We start from the raw sequence: 21,603 nt of genomic DNA on the forward strand, positions 1-21,603 counted from the left end.
CGCGCTAATGGCAGATATGCATAAACAGAGATGCGCAAAAGCCCAAATCTACATTTGTTGACAGACAGTTTGAGCTACTTATCGGAATTATGAGAGATGTCGGCCCGACAATATTTAATTGGATGAACATTTTTTAGTTTTATGTCTTACCCAAAACATCAAAATACATATAAACACATTTAGATCATTTACTGTAATCATTCCTATTGGACTGTGAGGAGACTTTCAACCAGCACAACAACAAATGTTTTAGAAGACAATCACCTACTGCACCTTTAACTTTGTCATTAAAGGTGCTGCATGTAAGTTTTTAACTCTTTTAAAGCATAAAGTACCATGTTTGCAGAAATGTAAGAAACATTCTGAGTAAACATGCTTATTTGTCTGAAAATCAATGCTAAAGTCAGTTTTTCTCCTTTGAAATTGTGCAATCTGTGTCAGAATGTCTGGCTTAGTTTTGGTCTCTATGACCAGCCCACTGGCCTTTTAGCCAAAGCACTCCGGGTTGCCTTCATGGAAAAAGTACCGTATTTCATTTCAGTCTCGAAGACTGCTACAGTGTATGCAGGTAGAGCTGAAAACACAAACTCTAAAGTACAGCTTTCAAAATGAGTTCTAAAAATACACAAGGTGGTATTTAATTAGCAAATAGTATTAATATTACAAACGTAAACATTAGCTGAGCAGCATTCATTTTAACAGCATGTCCTAACAACATGCAACGCAACAAGATTCCAATGACAAGTAATTTGACTGTCTGCACCAGAGGCAATACGACAGAAACTTTTAACTACCAGAAGCACAGAATAGCGCACTCACTGCACTTCAACAAAATGGTAAAAATTTGAATCTAAACTTTAATATAAGTACATGCAGAGCACTTTTATTTTCAAAATCTGAGAAAAAACGTAAAATGGCATTCAAACTCACATCAGTAGCATTTAACACAGAAAAAAGCACAGTAGTTCATTCAGTTGCAGGAAATAGAAGCTGTTTCTAAAACGGAAGTTTCAGGTGAAGATTTGGACAAAAACTCCTTTAACATGGAAAAGAGTCATGTGTTGTTTGTAGTTGAGATGTAGGCTCCAGTCTAGTACGTTAGCTCATGTTGTCAATCTGGCAACCTGGGTTTGCGTGGAGTCGTCAGAGGAGGGGTCGGGTGAAAAAGTGTTTTGAATATTAACTGCAATACCTAGTTCAACCACTAGGTGTTGATCTTACATACTGCACCTTTACAACAAATTTGTACATCACTTTTGGCCACTACTGTATATTGGTACAGTTTCTTACCACAGTTAAATTTCAGTAGATATTGTATGCTCATTAACTGACCTTTTTTATTTACATACATGTCATCATGTCAACTGCCCATGTTATAAAGTGTGCCGTGATGTCCATTTGTCATTCCAACTGCTGAACGTTGCCATTTTCTCCAGTGTGACTGCTTGCAGAATCATTTCTGAGATTCATCAGGTGTGTGCTGTCTGCTCTGCCATGAATAAGTCTGTTTTTTTAGTATTAAGATGGGTGGTACAGTGTGTAAAAACACAACAACCCATTTTTGCTTTCACTTTGGCTTGGTGTTTTGAAAGTGGCTCGACCTTGCTTGCGGCACTGGCTCATCGGTGGGGGAAAAACAAAGCCATCTGGTTTCTCAGGCCCTGCTTTGCTCTCTGTTAAAAGAGACTTTGTTCTTTCCCATATGGATTTCCCCAGAGACACAGCTATGAGTTTGTGCAGTCAGGGGGAATGTTGGGCATTTACTCATCCCGCTTTCATAAGCCGATATGCATTTGCCACCATCCATTTTAGGTAAATGTTAAAAGTCATACAGGATTTGTGGAAGGTAATACTCAGAGCTCTAATCGCTTTGTGTGGCATCATATAATTACATTCAGACAGCATCTGACAGTGTCTGTGGGTATATTGACTTTTCTTGTGAAGGTCAGCTATAATAAAATTGTCTAAAGTCAAAAAGTTACTATGAAATCCAAATTCTCATCATTATCAAAAACAAGTGTGCTCGTACTTGAGACACTTGTTCAGTTTTCTTGTCTGATATGTAGGGATGCAACGTAATGGATATCGATAACCAATAACTCTTCAGAATTGGAAGCTGATAACCAATATATCTATCTATATCTATATCTATATCAATATCATCTATCTATCTATCTATCTATCTATCTATCTATCTATCTATCTATCTATCTATCTATCTGTCTGTCTGTCTGTCTGTCTGTCTGTCTGTCTGTCTGTCTGTCTGTCTGTCTGTCTGTCTATCTATATATATATATATATATATATATATATATATATATATATATATATATATATATATATGAGCAATATCACACTCGTAGCAGTGCGATATGGCTGTATATCAGCACTAATGGGAGGCGTGCGTTGCGGCCGAGTGCCTTAGTGCTCATATACAGCCATATCGCACTGCTATGAGTGTGATATTGTGTTTATACAACAGTTTGACGTCGAAATTGTGTATATAAAAACAAAATCAAACATGGAGAGTCTCAAAAACCCTTTTGTATGAGGAACTACTTTCTTCCGCATTGGATTAAAATCATAAGCTGACAGTTAAACAGCTGAGCGAGCATCTTTTAAACTTCGGATCTGTAGTGTCTGCTTATTGCTGGCTGTATATGGGCGGAGTAATACACAAAGGGTAAAGAGGCTGTATGATATTACTTAAATATATCACGGCTATCAGCCAGAACTGATCAGAACTGATCTAATGAACTGAACAGCCTACTCAAAGCAAAAAAGCAGTCATTTAAGAATTGCAAGGTGATTATATAGACCTATAGTCACAATTTCACGTAAATCAGCATGCCAAAAATAAATATATTTTATATTTTAAATAAACTTGTTTTAAATAAAATGAAAATGAAAGAGTTAAGAACTGAAACCATCTCAAATGTTCACGAATAAAGCTACAGTAATGTACATATGTATAAATATGTAATGTACAAAAAACGTTTGGAGGGATGTTTTTGACAGTTCAGAGCCACCTTACAAGCAAAAAGCTAAATACAGATAGTATGATTTACTTTAGAAAATGCGGCATAAATTCATATTTGGTGTTTTAGGTTCTTTTGAACACATGTGGCTGCTGCTTGTCAATCAGACAACGCTTCTACTGTATGTTTTTCTTGCTGTAAATTGCGTGAAACATTACAGATGAAAAGTTTATGATAAACGGAGCTTTAACTCCAGCCGCTGTGTAACACGTGCGTGCACTCGAAGCTGAGTCCGATTTTGATACACTTGAGCAAAGATAAGGAATATGGTTACTTACTGATTACTTTGTAGGAATAAACAATGTGAGGAGAGCTCTATTATAGTGCACTGGACAAATCTGTATAAGTTCTGCCCACGCATGCGCGAGGCAGGCAGTTCTGTACAATTACATAATTTATCGGCTTAAATATATCGGCCTTTTGACATCGGACTGATAAGGATAATCTTAAATATAGCATTTATCGGCCAACAATGATATGGTCACTAATATAGCGTGCGTCCCTACTGATATGCAATTTCACTTGAAAATACACAACAAAGTAGAAAAACTATGTTGATGTCTATTTTCATGTGAAGTTTCACCCAAATATGCATAATTTTGTCATCATTTACTCAACTTATGTTGTTAAAAAATTGTGTCTACATATTTATAAGAACTTGTCATTCATTTCCGTTTAATTCAGTTAGATTTGTGTCGATAAAAGTAATGCAGCTTTTCAAACTATGCAAGGGTGAGTAAGTTATGACAGAATTTGCATTTTGTTGAGCTATCCATTTACTAAGACTGCACAATTGAGGTCACACAGTATTTTTGGCTTTATTTTGTCTCCAAAAATAACTGCTTCATCTGTTTAGTGCTTGGCTAAGTTTTTATTTTAGATTGAAATGGAATTGTTTTCATGTTCCCTTGTTCCTTTTTCTTTTGGCTGACATCTAACAAATCCCAAGATGAATGTTTAGCATCTTTTTCTGCAGACAATATTCTGGATGACAAACCTGAAGGCAAGTCATCTACGGAGAAACTTCAGTACGAGTCCAACGATGAGATGCCAAAGCGGTTTAAAAAAGCTGGAAGCAAAGGAAAGGTCAGTGTACATCAGTATTGATGAGGCTCTCTAGTGCCTGAATCTAGATTTGATCTGTGATGTTTGTGCATATGTTCTCTTGCAGATGTTTGACATGGAGCTGGGAGAGGAGTTTTACCTGCCCCAGAACGAGAAGGAGAGTAGACAGATTGCTCAAGAGCTGTCAGATCTGGTCATCTACTGCCAGGCTATCAAATTTCCAGGTGTACATCTCGTCATATTATTATAAAGTCACAGTGAAGAACGTGAGGAATGTCTCTGGGACATGCATAATATTAGTGATGCACAACAACATTTGGTTGAAATTATTTTGGAAAATTGACTGAAATTATTGACTGAAATGGTGATGTGCAGTTAGCGATTAGTGAACTGGTTAAGTTACAGAAAACATTTCTATCCACTAAATAAAATAAGCTACTACTAGTTATAGTAATAAAATAAACTACTACAAGTTGTAGTAATAAAATAAGTTACTACTAGTTTAAGTAGGTAAATAAGCTACTACTAGTTGTAGTACACAAGTGAAACCTTATTGATCTTCAAAAGCTATCCTGAAGTAAACATGCTAATAAGTTTCATCTAGGATTGTTCGATAATAAGCTGTTTTTTTTTCGCAATTGTTGTTTTAATTTATCAGCTAACATTATGAAGTATGTTATTTAGCTTTTTTATTTATATTTTTATATTTATCATAAGCTCAGTGGTTAGCATTGTTGCCTCACAGCAGTTTGAACCCCATGGGGCCAGTTGGCATTTCTGTGTGGATATTTTGCATGTTCTCCCCAGGTTTTCTCTGAGTGCTTCAGTTTCCACCACAAAGACATCAAGTGATTCATTCATATGATTTTGTAACACAATACACTACATTTGTATTAGTTCATGTTAATGAGCAAATATATTTATTACAGTATTAATCCTTTTTTTTTACTTTAGTTGAAAACGAAAATAAAGTTATTTATATTTAGTCCTTTAGCTGACACATTCAGCGATTCAACCAGAAGTGGCAATACACACAAGAAGTGATAATTTCACAGGAACTGTTAATGCTTAGAGAATTAGGTGCTAGAGTAAGGGGGGAGTGTTTATAGAGTGCCTTTACAGGTGGTTTGACAAGCCCACTCACCTGTGTGAAGCACTTGTTTCATATTTATTAATCCATGTCAGGATTAAAACAGTCAGCAAATTATGGAGTACTTGGTCTATTTTGCACACACCTACTAGGCTATGTTTACAGATATAAAGTAGCTTTATTTTAAGTGTCTACAAGTTTAAACTATAGTTAAGATTGATGATTGGTAACATTTCATTTTTTCTATATTTTGCTTGAATTTAATTGTATTCTCTTTCAATTTCTAAATATTTTTGGTGACTAAAATATTATTTTAATAAATATATCTGTTTAAAAAATCTGTTTTGTTTAAATGCACCAAAATACATTGCCTATATTGACTGAGAAATTAATAAAAGCATATTCTAAACGTTTCTAAAATGTGAAATGTATATATGTATATATATATATATATATATATATATATATATATATATATATATATATATATATATATATATATAGTTTTCAAATGCATATATATATAGTTTATATATATATATATATATATATATATATATATATATATTATATAGTTTATATATATGTATATCATACAACATGCATAACAGTAGAAAGTATATTATTCAATATTATATTATACTTATGATATAATATAATCTAATATTGATATATTAAATTATAATATAATAATATAATAAATAACTTATACAAGTCATTAAATATTAAAAACTTAAGTGAATAGTATGAATAGAAAAAAAAAATAACAAAACCATTCAGTGGTAGAGAATGACAACAATGATAGTAATATAATGACAGTAAAAAATGTCAATAATAATAATAATAGTATTGTAATGATAGTAATAATGACAGTACAAATTGACAACAACAATAATATTAGTAATAACACCACCAATGACTAGAATTTCTGTTCAAAAGAAAGATTGTTTTTTTTTTTCAACACATTTCTAAACATCATAGTTTTAATAACTCATCTCTAATCACTGATTTCTTTTATCTTTGCTATGATGACAGTAAATAATATTTGACTAGATATTTTTTAAGATCCTAGTATTCAGCTTAGTAACATTTAAAGACTTAACTAGGTTAACTAGTCAAGTTAGATTAATTAGGCAAGCCATCGTATAACAATGATTTGTTCTGTAGACAATTGAAAAATAAATATTGCTTATAATAATACCCTTAAAATTATATTTGAAAAATTTAAAACTGCTTTTAATCTAGCTGAAATACAACAAATCAGATTTTCTCCAGAAGAAAAACTATTATAGGAAATACTGTGAAAAATTCCTTGCATAGTTTGGGAAATATTTAATTAAATAAATTTAATTTCTAATAATTCTGACTGTATATTTATGCTGCGTGTCATTGTAGAATTTGCTGAATTAGTGGAAAAGGGCCGTTAAATGAGATTCAGGTGTTGGGTTTTGCTGGAAACTGTAACAGTCCCAGAGGCGAGTCTTGAACAAACAAGCAGAGTTCTGGAGGAGCGTTTACCCGGCAGCCGTGACCTTACATATGTGTTTGTTTGTGTTTGTGTGCGTGGGAACTAGGCCTCTCCACCCTCTCTCCATCAGGCTCTGGAAGGGGGAAAGACAGAAAGAGCCGGAAATCCATCTTTGGCAGCGCTCCTGCTCGCGGGAGCCCCGGGGAGCCTGTGACGCTGGTCCGAGCTCCAGGGAAAGGTACGTTCGCCTGGGTTTTTTTATTTTTTTTTTTTTGCACAGGGCACGCAGGAAGCAGAACACCCACTTAGAGCACCCATGGGGAAAGAGCTCTCAAGTTTTCCATTATTTTGAAGTCCCTCGAAAGCACATAAAAATGCCTTTCTACAGAATATTTCCAGTGGCTGGCTGTCTGAGAAAACAAGCATGTGCTTTTTAAGAAGCAGCACTTTTGGAGGGCAAGTGGCTCTATGCTCTGAAAGCCTTAATGGATGTGAACTTCCTTCCAATCCAGCAGAAGCGTATCTGCCCTTTTGATCAGTTTATTTTTATTTCATTTATAGTTCAAACCCGTTTTATTTAACTTGCTCTCATCTCTTTCCATAGCAATGCTAGATTTGTTGGTGGATTTCTGGAGTAACTGGTCAATGTGTTTGGATTCAGGCCTGTATTCATTGTGATTCTTTTGGACAGTTTATTTTTGTACCAAATTATTTGCCAGGTAGTGTGAAAAAACAAACAAAAATAATAATTTTTAATAATAATTAATTTGGCTTTAATTAAAAAGGCTCTTTAGTGTATGAGTGTGTGGATGTTTCCCAGTCGTGCGTTGCGGCTGAAAGGGCATCCGCCGCGTAAAACATGCTGGATAAATTGGCGGTTCATACCGCTGTGGCGACCCCAGATTAATTAAGGGACTAAGCCGAAAAGAAAATGAATGTATGAATAAAAAGGCTTTTTGTTAAACGTGCAGCTTGTGAACGACTGTAAAGTCAAATGATTTCAATATTTTACAATTTCCATAACATATATTATTTCCCAGTGTTGGGTTGCAGCTGGAAGTAATATATGTTATGGAAATTGTAAAATATTGAAATCATTTGACTTTACAGTCGTTCACAAGCTGCACGTTTAACAAAAAGCCTTTTTATTCATACATTCTGGAATAAAATATAGCTGGAAGTATATAAGTAATATATATTGCACATCTACTGTGCAAAACATATGCTGGATAAGTTGGTGGTTCATTCCGCTGTGGCGACCCCTAATTAATAAAGGGACTAAGCTGAAAAGAAAATGAATGAATGAATAAATAACGTGTTATAAAAGGTTTTGGGTCAGTGTTTTGATGTTACAGGTTGCATTATTTGGGGAAAAAAATTCTGACAACAGTTTTGGGGGTGATGAAAACAAATTTGTAATATTTGTCATCATACAGTTAAAGACAAAATATGTTAGTCTTCTGGGAAATTTTACTTATTTAAAACATATTTCCCCAGTGTTGTTTAATAGAGAAGATTATTGTCATCTCTTGTTTAAACATGCTAGTCTTTTGCCTTGCATAATTTTTTTAAGATATTAGTATTCAACTTGAAGTGGAATTTAAAGGGTTAACTAAGGTAATTAGATTAACTATACAAGGTATGTTAATTAGGCAAATTGTTGGACAACAGTGGTTTGTTCTGTAGCCTATAATAAAACAAATCTGGAAGAGGGCTAATAATTTTGACCTTACTAATATTTTAAAAACATTAAAACTTGCTTAGTTAAAAATCACTTGGGAAACAAAATTTAATGTGTAATATAATAATAATAATAATAGTAATAATAATAATAATAATAATAATAATGATGATGATGATGATGATGATGATAATAATAATAGTAATAAAAAATAATAATAATAAAAATAGTGATAATAATAGTGATAAAAAAAAATAATAATAATGATGATAATAATAGTAATAATAATAATAATAATAATGATAATAATAATAATGATAATAATAGTAATAAAAATAATAATAATGATGATAATAATAGTAATAATAATAATAATAATAATAATGATAATGATAATAATAGTAATAAAAATAATAATAATGATGATGATAATAATATTAGTATTAGTAGTAGTAAAACATTAGGTAAAAGCAAAATTATAAATATTATTGTAATATAAAATATATAGTCCCAAAAGTTGAGGTACAATAATAAAACAGCCTCCAGCTTGCTCTAGTGCTGTCAGTGAGAAAGCATCAGTGATCTAAATTGAATGTAAACTGATTTAGTTTTTGTCTTTTTGTAAAATTGAAGCTGCGACTCCACTTCACATGACATTAATTTAATGATGTCCCAGTTTTTAGTGTCACATTTCAACACTTCTGGCAGCTGTTGTGATATTCGGCTCAAAAACTCAAAACTTTTCTTGTTTTGTTTCTGCAGCCAGTCTTGAGGGCATTCGCATGAACTCGGAGGATCAATTGTGTCTGAGCCCGAGCACCTCTCTGAGCTCCATCATCCGCACGCCCAAATGCTACCACATCTCCTCTGTGAACGAGAATGCAGCGAAGCGCTTGTGTCGCCGCTACTCGCAGAAGCTGATCCAGCACACCAGCTGCCAGCTGCTGCGCACGTACCCAGCGGCCACACGCATTGACTCTGCCAACCCCAATCCGCTCATCTTCTGGCTGCACGGAGTCCAGCTGGTGGCCCTCAACTACCAGACTGATGGTAAAGAGCTCAGCTTGCATATTTCCCCCAATTTCAGTCTAACGGAAAGAAAACATTTTTCAGCACATTTCTAATCATAATAGTTTTAATAACTCGTCTAATAACTGGTTTCTTTTGTCTTTGGCATGATGACAGCACATACTATTTAACTAGATATTTTGCAAGATACTAGTATTGAGATTCCAGTTTAAAGACATAACTAGGTTAATATTTTTATCCATTTCTTAATAAATATAGTCAATAATATTTGGTGCATTTAAACAAATCAGTTTTATAAAATATATATGCATTAAAATAAAAGTTTGGTCATCAATAAAAATCTTAAGGAATATATATATAGATATATATATAATATATATATAGATATTTGTTATTCTTCTGGTCATTTAAAGTTATATAGTGTCTTTCCCAGTTGATGTTCACCTGTCTATAAATTTAATTCAGTGATGCGCTTTAAAAGTAAGGGTATTTGTTTGATATGTTCTCCTCTAGATCTGCCGATGCAGCTGAACGCGGCTCTATTCGAGGCTAATGGTCACTGTGGTTTTGTGCTGAAGCCTCCAGTCCTGTGGGACAGAAGCTGTCCTCTCTATCAGCACTTTTACCCTCTGGACCGAGACCTGGAGAACATGACCCCAACGCTATACACACTCACTGTAAGAATACACACAAACAGCGGCGTAGTGCAACCCCAGGTGAAAGGATGGGGGAGGAGGGGGTGTATGAGACACCTGTGATTGCTGTTGATATATTTTTGCCACTCTACAAAATCCAACATTGGTTATTGTTTACATGAACACCAGTGTCCTAATTATTTACACAATTGATCATATATGCATACAGTTAATCTCGTATTATCATACCATATGACAGCTGCAGTAAAGGGATATTTTACTCAAAAATGAAAATAATATCATATTTTACTCACCCTTTACTTGTCCAAAACCTGTTTGAGTTTCTTTCTTTCAGCTGAACACAGCAGAACATATTTTGAAGAAAGCTGGAAACCTGTAACCATTGAAAATTGCTCGCAAATTTCTAGATATTTTTGAGATAATTTTCATCAAAATATCTTCTTTTTTTGTTCATCAGAAGAATCTCAAAAAGGTTCAAAACCACTACAGAATGAATAAATATTCATTTTGGGGTGAAGTATCCCTTTAATTATTTGTCATGCTGTAATTGCAAAAGGATAACGGCGAATATAAATTCTTCCTCAAAGTGCTCTTTTGTTTTCCATCAAACTGTTGCTTGCTGCCATTTATGTCCTGTTTCAAAATGCACCAAAATCCTACATGACATTAATCAGACCCTGCCGGATCACTCTGCGATCAGTGAATTTAACGCAACATCAAGCAAAAAGCAATTGCTTTCATTTTCAAATAGGATACAGCAGGCTTTAGGGGTAAATTCTTGTTTTTCTCAGTTTTTTTTCATTGTTTCCTTTATATAAATTACAGAGATCAATGGCCCTCAAGGTCAACGAATTAGAAATTAAGTAAGATATGTACAGTTTTGCAAAACAATAAAAGAAATGCTGCAAATTTCCACAAACACAATCAAAAAATCTGTCATTTAGTTGTTGAAATCTTGAAGGCGCTGGGTAACGGTGTGACGAAGATGTGTACATGTCGATAAAGTACAATAATGTGACTACACTAGAAGCACTCAAGACAAAATCAAAACTCTACTTAAAGTGTGACTTTAGATGGAAGAGTGTTATCAAAGGTCTTTGTTTACTTAATTGATTTTTAATTCTAATACTTATGTTAAAATAGGAGTATGTCCTGTCTGTTCTGAATTCATTACAATGGTTGCAGATGTAATGACAGTGGTTAAAATGTAGGATTGTGCTTTTTCTGTTGCTGATCGCAGTTTTTACAGTGATTTACCCATGTCTATTAGACTGACACTAAACATTTGTGTTAAAGCATTAAATACCTGAAGAATTTACTTTTGTATGTTGCTGGTTGTATCATTCAGAAGCTATTTTATTTCTTTATTTTTTCTATTTTAATTAGTTTTTGCTTTATTCTTGTCATTCATGGTTGCAGTTTTAAGACTATTGGTCAACATGGCATTTGCTATATAGATAAATAGTCATCGTCATACTTAGTAATGATTTGATGCGTACACAGATTGTGTCGGGGCAGAACGTGTGTCCAGGAAACTCAAACGGCAGTCCGTGTGTCGAAGTGGAGGTGTTGGGAATGCCGGCGGACAGCTGTCATTTCCGAACTAAACCCATACACCGCAACACACTCAATCCCATGTGGAACGAACACTTCCAGTTCCACGTGCACTTTGAAGACCTGGCGTTCCTGCGCATCGCTGTGGTGGAGAACAACAGCTCTCAGGTCACCGCTCAGAGGATACTTCCCCTCAAAACACTCAGAGCAGGTACTCATTCATTACTGCTCGGCCCATAACTAATGCATGCTGCATAGGTGATCTGCCGAATGACATACAACATTAACTTATGACAGAACACAGAGGGACAAATGCACATGAACGCAAAATATAATTTAGCTGGTCAGGTAATGCTAAAAATAAAAGCAATTATAAAGTAAAACTGATCTTATATTACCAGAAAATGCATTATCCTGACTGTAGTGTTTATGTCAAATAATAGTTTGTGCGCATTATTAAAAACATTATAGATTATGAATAGTGAATATCAATTACTATGTCAATACATATCAATTATACACTCAATCTTTAACTACTATCTTATCGACAGAGGTCACTGGTTCTGCTTGCATTTCTTCCAATGCATTAAGGTGTTCTAATATCTGTCCCCATGTTTTATCAAATATCTCCAATTTATCGTTATTGATATCTCAACTTCTCCAAAGCAAACATGTTTACGAGATATCTACCCCACATAGCAAAGTTAGGTACAGATTCAGTTTTCCACATTCTCAAAATCACTCTTTTGGCAATTACCATACTAAATAACATGGCTTGTCTTTCATATTTATTAAACATCTCTAAGTTACTAAATATCCCAAGAACAGCTATAAGTGGACATGCTTCAAGATTTATTTGGAATGCTTTAGAAGAATGACACTTACATATTTTACAGTGGTTAATTTAAAGTTGGGTTGGTAAGAGTTTGTTTCTGAAAGACGTGTAACTACTAAACTTTCTGCAAACAGGGGCTGCATTTATTTCAGACATTAATGACTTTTATTGTGGAATTTATTTGTAGTTTTTGCTCCGGTTTCCCCCACAAGGTATTCACTTCATAGCAGGGTGTATATATTAATATTGTCACTATAATATTTAATGTTGATATTATTAATAACTTAATATTAATGAACTTAATATTTTATTATGTATTATATTTATATTCATTCATTTATTAATTTTCCTTTAGCTCAGTCTCTATTAATTAGGGGTTGGCACATCACACTTATCCAGCATATGTTTTACACAGCGGATGCCCTCCAGCCGCAACCTATTACTAGGGAGCATCCATACACACTCATTCACACACACTCATACACTACAGCCAATTTAGTTCATTCAATTCACCTATAGTGCATGTATTCGGACTGTGGGGGAAAGCGGAGCACCCAGAGGAAACCCACACCAACACGGGGAAAACATGCAAGAACACAGAATGCCATCTGATCCAGCCGGGACTCAAACCAGCTGAGAGCCGACAGTGCTAACCACTGAGCCACTGTGTTATCCTGGTATATTAATATTATATTAAAAATATATATTTCAATAGTTAATTCTAATATCCTCTCATCATTTTGTTGGATGAGCACTTCTGCTATTTATGGTCTTCAGATTACACAATTAGTCCTTTTAGTCAGCTGAATGCACTAATGTCTTGTTTTTTAATTGAATATATCTGATTAGTTTTCTGTCGATGGTTTCAGGCTACCGGCACCTGCAGCTGAGGAACCTGCACAACGAGCCTCTGGAGGTGTCCAGTCTGTTCATGTTCAGCCGCAGGACGGAGGAGAGCCCGACCGGAGGACCACCGTCTGCGTCTGTGGTGAGACGCTGGCAGATTCTCACACAGATATTAGTGTTACATGCTAAAATAAAGCTGTTTACATCAGTGAGTCCTCTATACGTGCCATACAGTCCCACAGAGAGCCCACAGTATGTTTGAGAAAACATTGTTTGAATATTTCCGATGTTTTTCCAGCACAGGAATGTGCCGCATTCCTCTCCTACAGTCCCTGTCATCTAAAGGTTTTCATTAAAATCAGGAAATCAGAAAGGCGCAGACATACTGCTGTATACTGAAGTGCCATGCCCATTTACACACTGGAATGGAAAAATACTGAAACCAAAATCGAGTAGTTCATTGACTAAAGAATGTTAAAATCTATCCAATTCTTTTTATTGATATCTGAACTACTGTGGCAGAAACTGACAAACCTGGTTAAAGTTGTTAAAGAGTCATGACATTTTTAACATTTACAAAAGATTTAGTCATATGTAAATATATGTCTCTATGCAAAATCCAGGATTTAAGCGGCATGGTGGCTCAGTGGTTAGCACTGTCGCCTCACAGCAAGAAGGTCACTGCTTTGAGTCCCGACTGGGCCATTTGGCATTTCTGTGTGGAGTTTGTATGTTTTCCCCATGTTGGTGTGGGTTTCCTCTGGGTGCTCCTCCAGTTTCGTCCACAGTCCAAAGACATGCTCTATAGATTAATTCAGTGGTTCTCAAAGTGGGGGTCGCGGGACAATGAGAGGGGGTCGCTTGGTGATTTACAAAAATTTGAATAAAGTTTTATGATTACCATTGCTAATCCATAACCTACAGAAGATAAAAAATAGTTACATAAAAAAATACAGTATCCAAACAAAAAGCTATCAGCCTTTGTTTTTTTTATTTTTTTTATTATTATTTTTTTTTTACATTGATTGCAACCCTTAGGGTTTTTACATTAGATTAATGACAAAGCAATGACAAAGCAATAGCGTCAGTGCACCAGATTCTACAGCACTAGCTAAACTTTCTGACACCGTTACAGCACTCGCTTACATTTAAAATACATACAGGACACTAAACATGGAATATGATGTGTAAGTGGCAGTCTCCAAAATTAAACCAAGAAAAGACTTGGGATGTAACTTAAATATTGTGCCCACCAGTCTAATTAGATGAGGTTAATATAAAATAATCATAATAAAAATGATATGGGACTGTTGCACTTTTTTTGTGTTGTCAATATGCTTGTGTTTATATAGACTGATTGGTTTTTGTGAGTGTTGTGTGCAACGTTTGTATGATTATAACCACTTACGAAAGTAGTGGGGGTCGCGAGTCATTGGCAGTGTTATTTTGGGGGTCCCGGGCTGAAAAGTTTGAGAACCCCTGGGTTAATTGAATAAACTAAACTGGCTGTGGTGTATGAGTGTGTGTGAATGAGTGTGTATGGGTGTTTCCAAGTACTGGGTTGTGGCTGGAAGGGCATCCACTGTGTAAAACATATTTTGGAATAGTTGGCGATTCATTCTGCTGTGGCGACCTCTGAAATAGAGACTAAGCTGAAGGAAAGCGAATGAATGAATGAAAATCATGGATTTCACGATATCTAAACAAACATTTTTTGCTGCATCACATATTTCTCCATTTATATAGAGGATGGCATTTAAATCTAAGAAACCCCCAAGGTGGGCGTCACGGTGGCGCAGTGGTAGGCATGACCGCCTCACAGCAAGAAGGTCGCTGGTTCAAGCCTCGGCTAAGTCAGTTGGCATTTCTGTGTGGAGTTTGCATGTTCTCTCGTGTTGGCGTGGGTTTCCTCAGGGGTGCTCCGCTTTCCCCCACAGTCCAAAGACATGCAGTATAGGTGATTTGAGTAAGCTGAATTGACCGTAGTGTATGGGTGTTTCCCAGTGATGGGTTGCAGCTAAAAGAGCATCCGCTACGTAAAACATATTTTCAACTCACATTGAAAACATTTATTGTTGCTGTTATTATTATTATCATTAACTGTGTTGTTCAGTCAACTCTTTTGAAGTGATTTTAATCCAAACACAATTTTAGAGTTTTAAGACAAATTAAATTGAAGATATTAAATTGTGAAAATCAAATAAATCAACTATACACACTTAAACGTATAATATACTTTATGGATTTCAGTGTCTCTTAAATACTTTTTAAACTCAGACTTGACCTTGATAAAGAATGTTTATAGATGTGTACGCTGCTTTATTTGTAGGATGTACGTTTTTCATTCTGTTTTCTGTTCTGAATGCAGAGGAGGAACTCAAATTCCTGCTTATTAATCCTTTAGTGTAATTTGACCTACTGGTACCTCTTTTAAATAATTTCTGAATGAAGTGTTTTTAATATGTGACTTGTACGCGTGAATGCTGCTTAGTTTTTCTATCACCAATGCAGATTTGAAGCATTGGGTCTTGTAGTCAGCTGTGACGTATTTTCCACTATGTGGAACCAGCTATATGTCAAAAGATTTTTATGCCGTAACCCATTTAAAAACTTTTTGCTCACATCTTGTCTTGTCACTGTTATCATCTTCACCACAAAAAAGAAAGACAAGTTCAAATACAGCAAGTGCATGAAGACCCTGGCTGTAGACACAATCCTCTATAGCTGATTTATTGAGTTTAGCTAAGCTGTCGGGAATTGTTCAATAGCTCTGAAACAAGATTAAGCAGCGTCTCTTTTGTTGAACAGAATGCTACATGTCAGGTTTTGCAATGTGAAAAGACTAATGTAAACTGTGTGTGTGTGTGTGTTTGTTCTGTCAGCTGTTCAGCACCGAGGAGAGACGATCTGTGCAGCAGCACAAGGTGACCGTGCATGGAGTCCCCGGACCTGAACCCTTCACTGTGATCTGTGTCGATGAATTCACCACAGCCAAACAGCTCCTGGACTCTGTAAGTGCCCACGCTAGACAAATTAGACCGCTTTTTACTCTGAAAGTAATGATATTTTGATACTGAAATATTGGAAGATATATCAATATCAAATTGATACAGATCAAATGCTAAAAGTCGTAATTAACTTTTTTTTTCTGTTATGGTTTAGTGCCTAAAGATAGGCTAAACATGTCAAATAACTTCAAAATAGCAGTCTTTAAAAGCAGTCATTAACATTGATCATTAACAAACAAATTGGGAAAATGAGTCATGTGAGTTTATGAGTATATTAATTTTGTTGTTTATTTGAGTAACTATTCGTAAACTTGTTTTTAATAATGTTTTATCTTTAAATTAGAAATTTAGATTTCTGAAATTGATTTGAATGCTAAATTGCATAATTTTGTTACATAAAAATCCTTCATTTACTATTTTACTGATCCAGAGCAAGTTAAGTTTTGGCAGGTCAAGTTCAAATCTGAACAACTTAGAACAAGTAGTTCACCCAAAAATGAAAATGGTCTCATAACTCTCTCTCTCTCTCTCTCTCTTTCTCTCTCTCTCTCTCTCTCTCTCTCTCTCTCTCGTTTGGTTTTCTCATGAGGTTTCTGTTGAACACAAAAGAAGATATTTTGAAGAATGCTCATTACTAGCACCCATGGCATTCATAGTAGGAAAAATGGCAGTCAATAGGTGCCAGCTACCAGCATTCTTTACAATATCTTCTTTTGTGTTCAACAATAGACACTCAAATTTTGGGTCAACTGTTTCTTCCACAATGCCATGCTTCAGTTTTTAACACTGACCACTGGTAAACATGCATAAATGTCATTTTTATTGAATTTTACTTCAATATTCCCCTGTGGTATAGAAAATGCGATCATATCAAAGTTAGAAATTCCAGTATCCTGAGCAGTAACTAATAACAGTAGTCAGCACACACCAGAACACCGTTCACTGCATTGTTCAGCAGTGTTGCTCTCTGTGTGTGCTGCTTTCATCACTGCAATTTCGGAGAAGGGATTTTTAGTCCTGAAATCCTGTTTCAGATTAACTCTGGAGGTTCGCCCAGTTGCCGAAGTGTCCTCTTTTTGGGGAATTATTGTCATTCATTAGGAACAAGCAGTGTTTACTGGTCTGGTTCACATTTTCATCATTCCTCAGCACATAAACACATGCTGAAATATTCTCGCTCTCATTTGCTTAAGTGCAGCTGCAGAGACAAGGGCAGAAGATGAAGGAAGGTTGTTAAGTTGTAAAACTCCAGAGCTTGTTTTTTGCTGATGCAGGAAAGCGAGCATTGTATTGTATTGTAAAGTTATGCATTTTGAATTTGTTGCAGATTCTAAAGCACAAGGGATACAGGCTTTTGATAAATCACCTGAACGGACACTGTAAAAATGCTGAGTTCGATTTGTGTTGGGGTTAATTAATTAGATTTTAGAGTTCACAAACTACAGGGTGGGCCATTTATATGGATACACCATAATAAAATGGGAATGGTTGGTGATATTAACATCCTGTTTGTGGCACATTAGTATATGTGAGGGGTCAAACTTTTCAAGATGGGTGGGGACCATAGTGGCCATTTTGAAGTCGGCCATCTTGGATACAACTTTTGTTTTTTCAAAACGAAAAGGGTCATGTGACGCAAATTATGTTTTGTGTGTGTGTGTGTGTGTGTGTGAATTATCCTTTTTTTATTAAGTATTGATTTGTAGTTAATGTTTTAAGCTGTTAAAATAAAGATAGAAAGATTAAACATCTCTGTCTTTCTCCAGCTGTTTCCGACTGCCTCTTTTAAGTATATGCTGATGGAGGAGAGAGTGTCTCTGTCGAAGGAGAAGAAGGCTCCTCAGCAGCGTCCTCTAGCCAATGATGAGAGACTGCTGAAGCTCATTCACAGCTGGCAGCCTGAGGACGGATATGTGGGCAGAATATACCTCAAAACCAGAGAACAGGTAGAACAAAAGCTTTCCCAGATTCTGCTTACTTACTTTTTATGTAAGGAACGTTCCTGTTGTGCAAAAATCCTGCAATTTACCTACCCGCAGTTTAAATTAATTGTTTGTTTTCTACTTTAATATATAGTTTAGTGTTTTTAGCATCATTACTCCAGCCTTCAGTCACATCATTCCTCACGAATCATATTGTAATTTGTTGATTCTCTGCTCGGTGAGCATTTAGATCATATTTAATATGTAATATTTTTGTATAGTTCATATATAATAATATTTTAGGGATGATACTTTTTTTTCCAGGATTGTTTAATCAATAGAAAACTCAAAATAACCTTCATTTGAAGCCAAAAGCTTTAAATGTTAAAGCATAGAATAATTGTAGTATAAAAGCTTTATTTAGGTAATAATAATAATAATATATCAAAATCTATATACACAATATATAATGTAATATAAAAACAATGATGTTATTTCTTGGATGATCATGTCATAAATCAATGTTGAGCAGAAATGCTGTAAATCAATTACAAATATTTCCAAAAAAGCCTGTCTTGTGTGTGGAAGTTTTAGATATGAGAAAATAATCCAGAAGCAATATGTTTTTATAATTACCCAGAGACCGGAGCAGCATTATTTTAATTACAATGAACTGTGATTATTTTCAGTTTCCATTTCTGCAAGATTGACTTGAACTGTAGTTGAGAGGTTTTAGTCATTTTTGGTGTGTTGAGCTTTGTTTTTAATGTCTGCAGTTTTTAATTCTTGTTATTTAGTTGTTTCTAGCACATTTATTAGTTCAACTATATAACCATTACTGAATATTAAATCAAAGGAGAGATGCTAAACAGCTGAAATAAAAATAAACTAAACCTAGTTCTAATTCAGCATTTCTCATTTTATTCAATTTTCAATAATGGTTATTTAGTTAAGTTAATAAATGAGTTGGAAACAACTAAATAAAAAAGCTGAAATAAAATGTAAAAGATAGATTTGCTAAACTGTATCAGCGCAGTGTGAATGTCTGCAGTACTGAGCTGTTTCTGTTGTGTGATTGTGTGTGTGTGTTCTGCTCCTCCTGCTGGCCCTCAGCAGAACTGCAGTGAGAAGACGAGCGTCCCGCTGGAGTCACTGGAGGAGCTCGGCAGCTTAGAGGACGACACCTTCTTCGTGCAGGTCCATGATGTTTCTCCAGAACAGCCTCACACCGTCATCAAAGCCCCGCGATACAGCACAGCACAGGACATCATCCAGCAGGTGCCAAAAACATAATCAACATTCATTTTCAAGGAAAACTCACCCAAGCATCAACGTTTACTGGCTATTAACTCTCTCGGATTATAGCCAAAACCTTTATGAGTTTCTGGTGAACACAAAAGATGTTTTGAAGAATGTTTGAATCTGGAGGCAGTCTTTTTTCCCCATTACAAATACGGCAACTGTTGATGAATAGAAACAATGTCATTTCAAATAGTTTTATTAGCATTAATCTATTGACAGTGTGATATAAATCTATCAACAGTGCTATTGAACAGATATTAGAAGTACTTTGGTCTCAACCAGTGCTCTAGCCATTGTTTTTAACAGTGATGTATTGGCATCAGACATGAAATAATGGCAAGCAGAGCTGCACAATATATTGTTTCAGCGTTGATATCACAATGTGCACATCTGCAATAGTCGCGTCACAAGATCTGCTGTACTGAATCAGAATCGTAGTTGACCAGGAGCCACTGCTAAGTTTATCTAAAATAGTGTGAAATTTGATCATTTGCGTGTGTTTTAAAGGGCCACGACACCCCCCACTTTCGGTTAAAGTCTACTTCAGAATTTTTTCAAAAGATGCATGATTAATGGGCGTGGAGCTCCGCGAGCTTAGGGCAGGAGTAGGCGTGGCCAGCAGGGGAGAACATGAGCGAACAACTGTTGTTGACAGTTAGCTCACAAAATGAGACAAACCGTGAGGAGACGCTTGAGTTTATAGTTTACAAAGTTAAAATGCAAAGAAATAAACAGTAATTTAATGACCTGCTACATTTGTTATTCGTCATTTCATATACAGACAACCACAATTTATATCATTATAAAGATAATCGTGTTCATATAAACACTATAAATGAGGATTCTCCCTCAATCCCCGGGTCTGAATCATAGATCTAAATGCAGACTCAGTGCAGCAGGTCTCCTGACCTGTCTATTTTAACCATTAGTCCTGCTGGTAATCTGGAGGATTTAGGCAAACACAGCAGCACGGTGATGTGTCTGAATGTGAATGAACTCCTGATACAAGACAACATCCACCATTCTCCAATTCTCGTACTGCTCTCCCGACAAAAACGCTTGCGTCACACACACAGCTTTGCTGTATGATCGGCCCTGAAAGGATCGCGGGGAAAAACATACAACAAACCCCGTGGATCATGGAAACAAACACATACGAGCCTTCATAAACGGCTACTGTGTGCTGTGGGTCCGTGTCTCACAGCTTGAGCTTGGCACTGGTCTGCGTCTGCCTTGCCTTCGGAAAGCACGTGCTGTCGTGCTCTCATGAATAATTAAGCAGCCGGCTCTTCTCATAGGATAAGAAAACTCCGCTATGAATAATAATGAGAAACCGACGTGTCATTATTGCACTTGCAGTACTGCGCTACGTCGCCGATTTTGATCCCGCCCCAAAAATCTTTTTAAACCCGGAAACAAAAGCTCAAAATGATCCAGTTTTCCCACAATTAAAGCTGACAGATGCTAACATCATCTTAACTGATGCTCAACACACACTAATCTGTTAATACATAAAAAAAGTTCTCCAGGGTGTCCTGAACCTTTAAGGCTTGCAACTGTGCATTTCAAGAGTTTAAAACATTTGGACACAAAATGATGTTTGGAGGTGTAAGAAAGATTCATTGTGTTAAATTATTTATACGATACATAACCCCAAAAAAGAAATCTTACTTCCAATTTTTGTCTTGTTTTTTAGTCCAAATATCTACATTTCAAAGCAAAAATAGGATAATTTAGCTGATAATTTAGCTTGTTTTAAGGAATCACTCTTAAATTTGACTTCTTATTTCTAAAGATGAAAACAAAACAATATTTTTTACTTAAGATTTTATTTTAAATATTTATACTATGTAATGTAAGGTTTATTGATGAAGCACATATATTGTGTATGGACAGACCCAAAGCGCTTCACAATTATAAAGAGGGAATGTAAGGACAGTGTGCAGCATCCACTTGAACTGTCCATTCACATGTGGCAGTAATGTAAAAGAGCTGTATCTGAGCTGCTGTGCTGTTTTTGTAGACTCTGAGCAAAGCCAAGTATTCTCTGAGTATCCTGAGCAACCCCAACCCATGTGACTACGTCCTGATGGAGGAGCTTTGTAAAGA

At 35.5% G+C, this 21,603-nt stretch overlaps 1 protein-coding gene across 51 annotated transcripts in view; it reads left to right on the forward strand.

The window, feature by feature from the left end:
* plce1 (phospholipase C, epsilon 1) overlaps positions 1-21,603 on the forward strand; it is a 159,872-nt gene that overhangs the window by 130,760 nt on the left and 7,509 nt on the right. For 26 of the 51 annotated variants that reach the window (XR_015503550.1, XR_015503551.1, XR_015503552.1 and 23 more), the window contains 11 exons: positions 4,015-4,124; positions 4,210-4,327; positions 6,768-6,899; positions 9,105-9,392; positions 9,885-10,048; positions 11,531-11,792; positions 13,286-13,404; positions 16,145-16,273; positions 18,037-18,216; positions 19,309-19,470; positions 21,518-21,603. The exon at positions 21,518-21,603 is cut by the window's right edge and continues 127 nt beyond it. Coding sequence is in view for 35 of the 51 variants with exons in the window: in XM_087275310.1 (XP_087131436.1) it covers positions 4,015-4,124; positions 4,210-4,327; positions 6,768-6,899; positions 9,105-9,392; positions 9,885-10,048; positions 11,531-11,792; positions 13,286-13,404; positions 16,145-16,273; positions 18,037-18,216; positions 19,309-19,470; positions 21,518-21,603 (1,750 nt within the window). In the remaining 16 variants the exon portion in view is untranslated. 51 annotated transcript variants of the gene reach the window in all.

This window comes from Danio rerio, chromosome 12, assembly GCF_052040795.2.
Source record: "Danio rerio strain M-AB ecotype USA chromosome 12, GRCz13ab, whole genome shotgun sequence".
NCBI classification, from domain to species: Eukaryota; Metazoa; Chordata; class Actinopteri; order Cypriniformes; family Danionidae; genus Danio; species Danio rerio.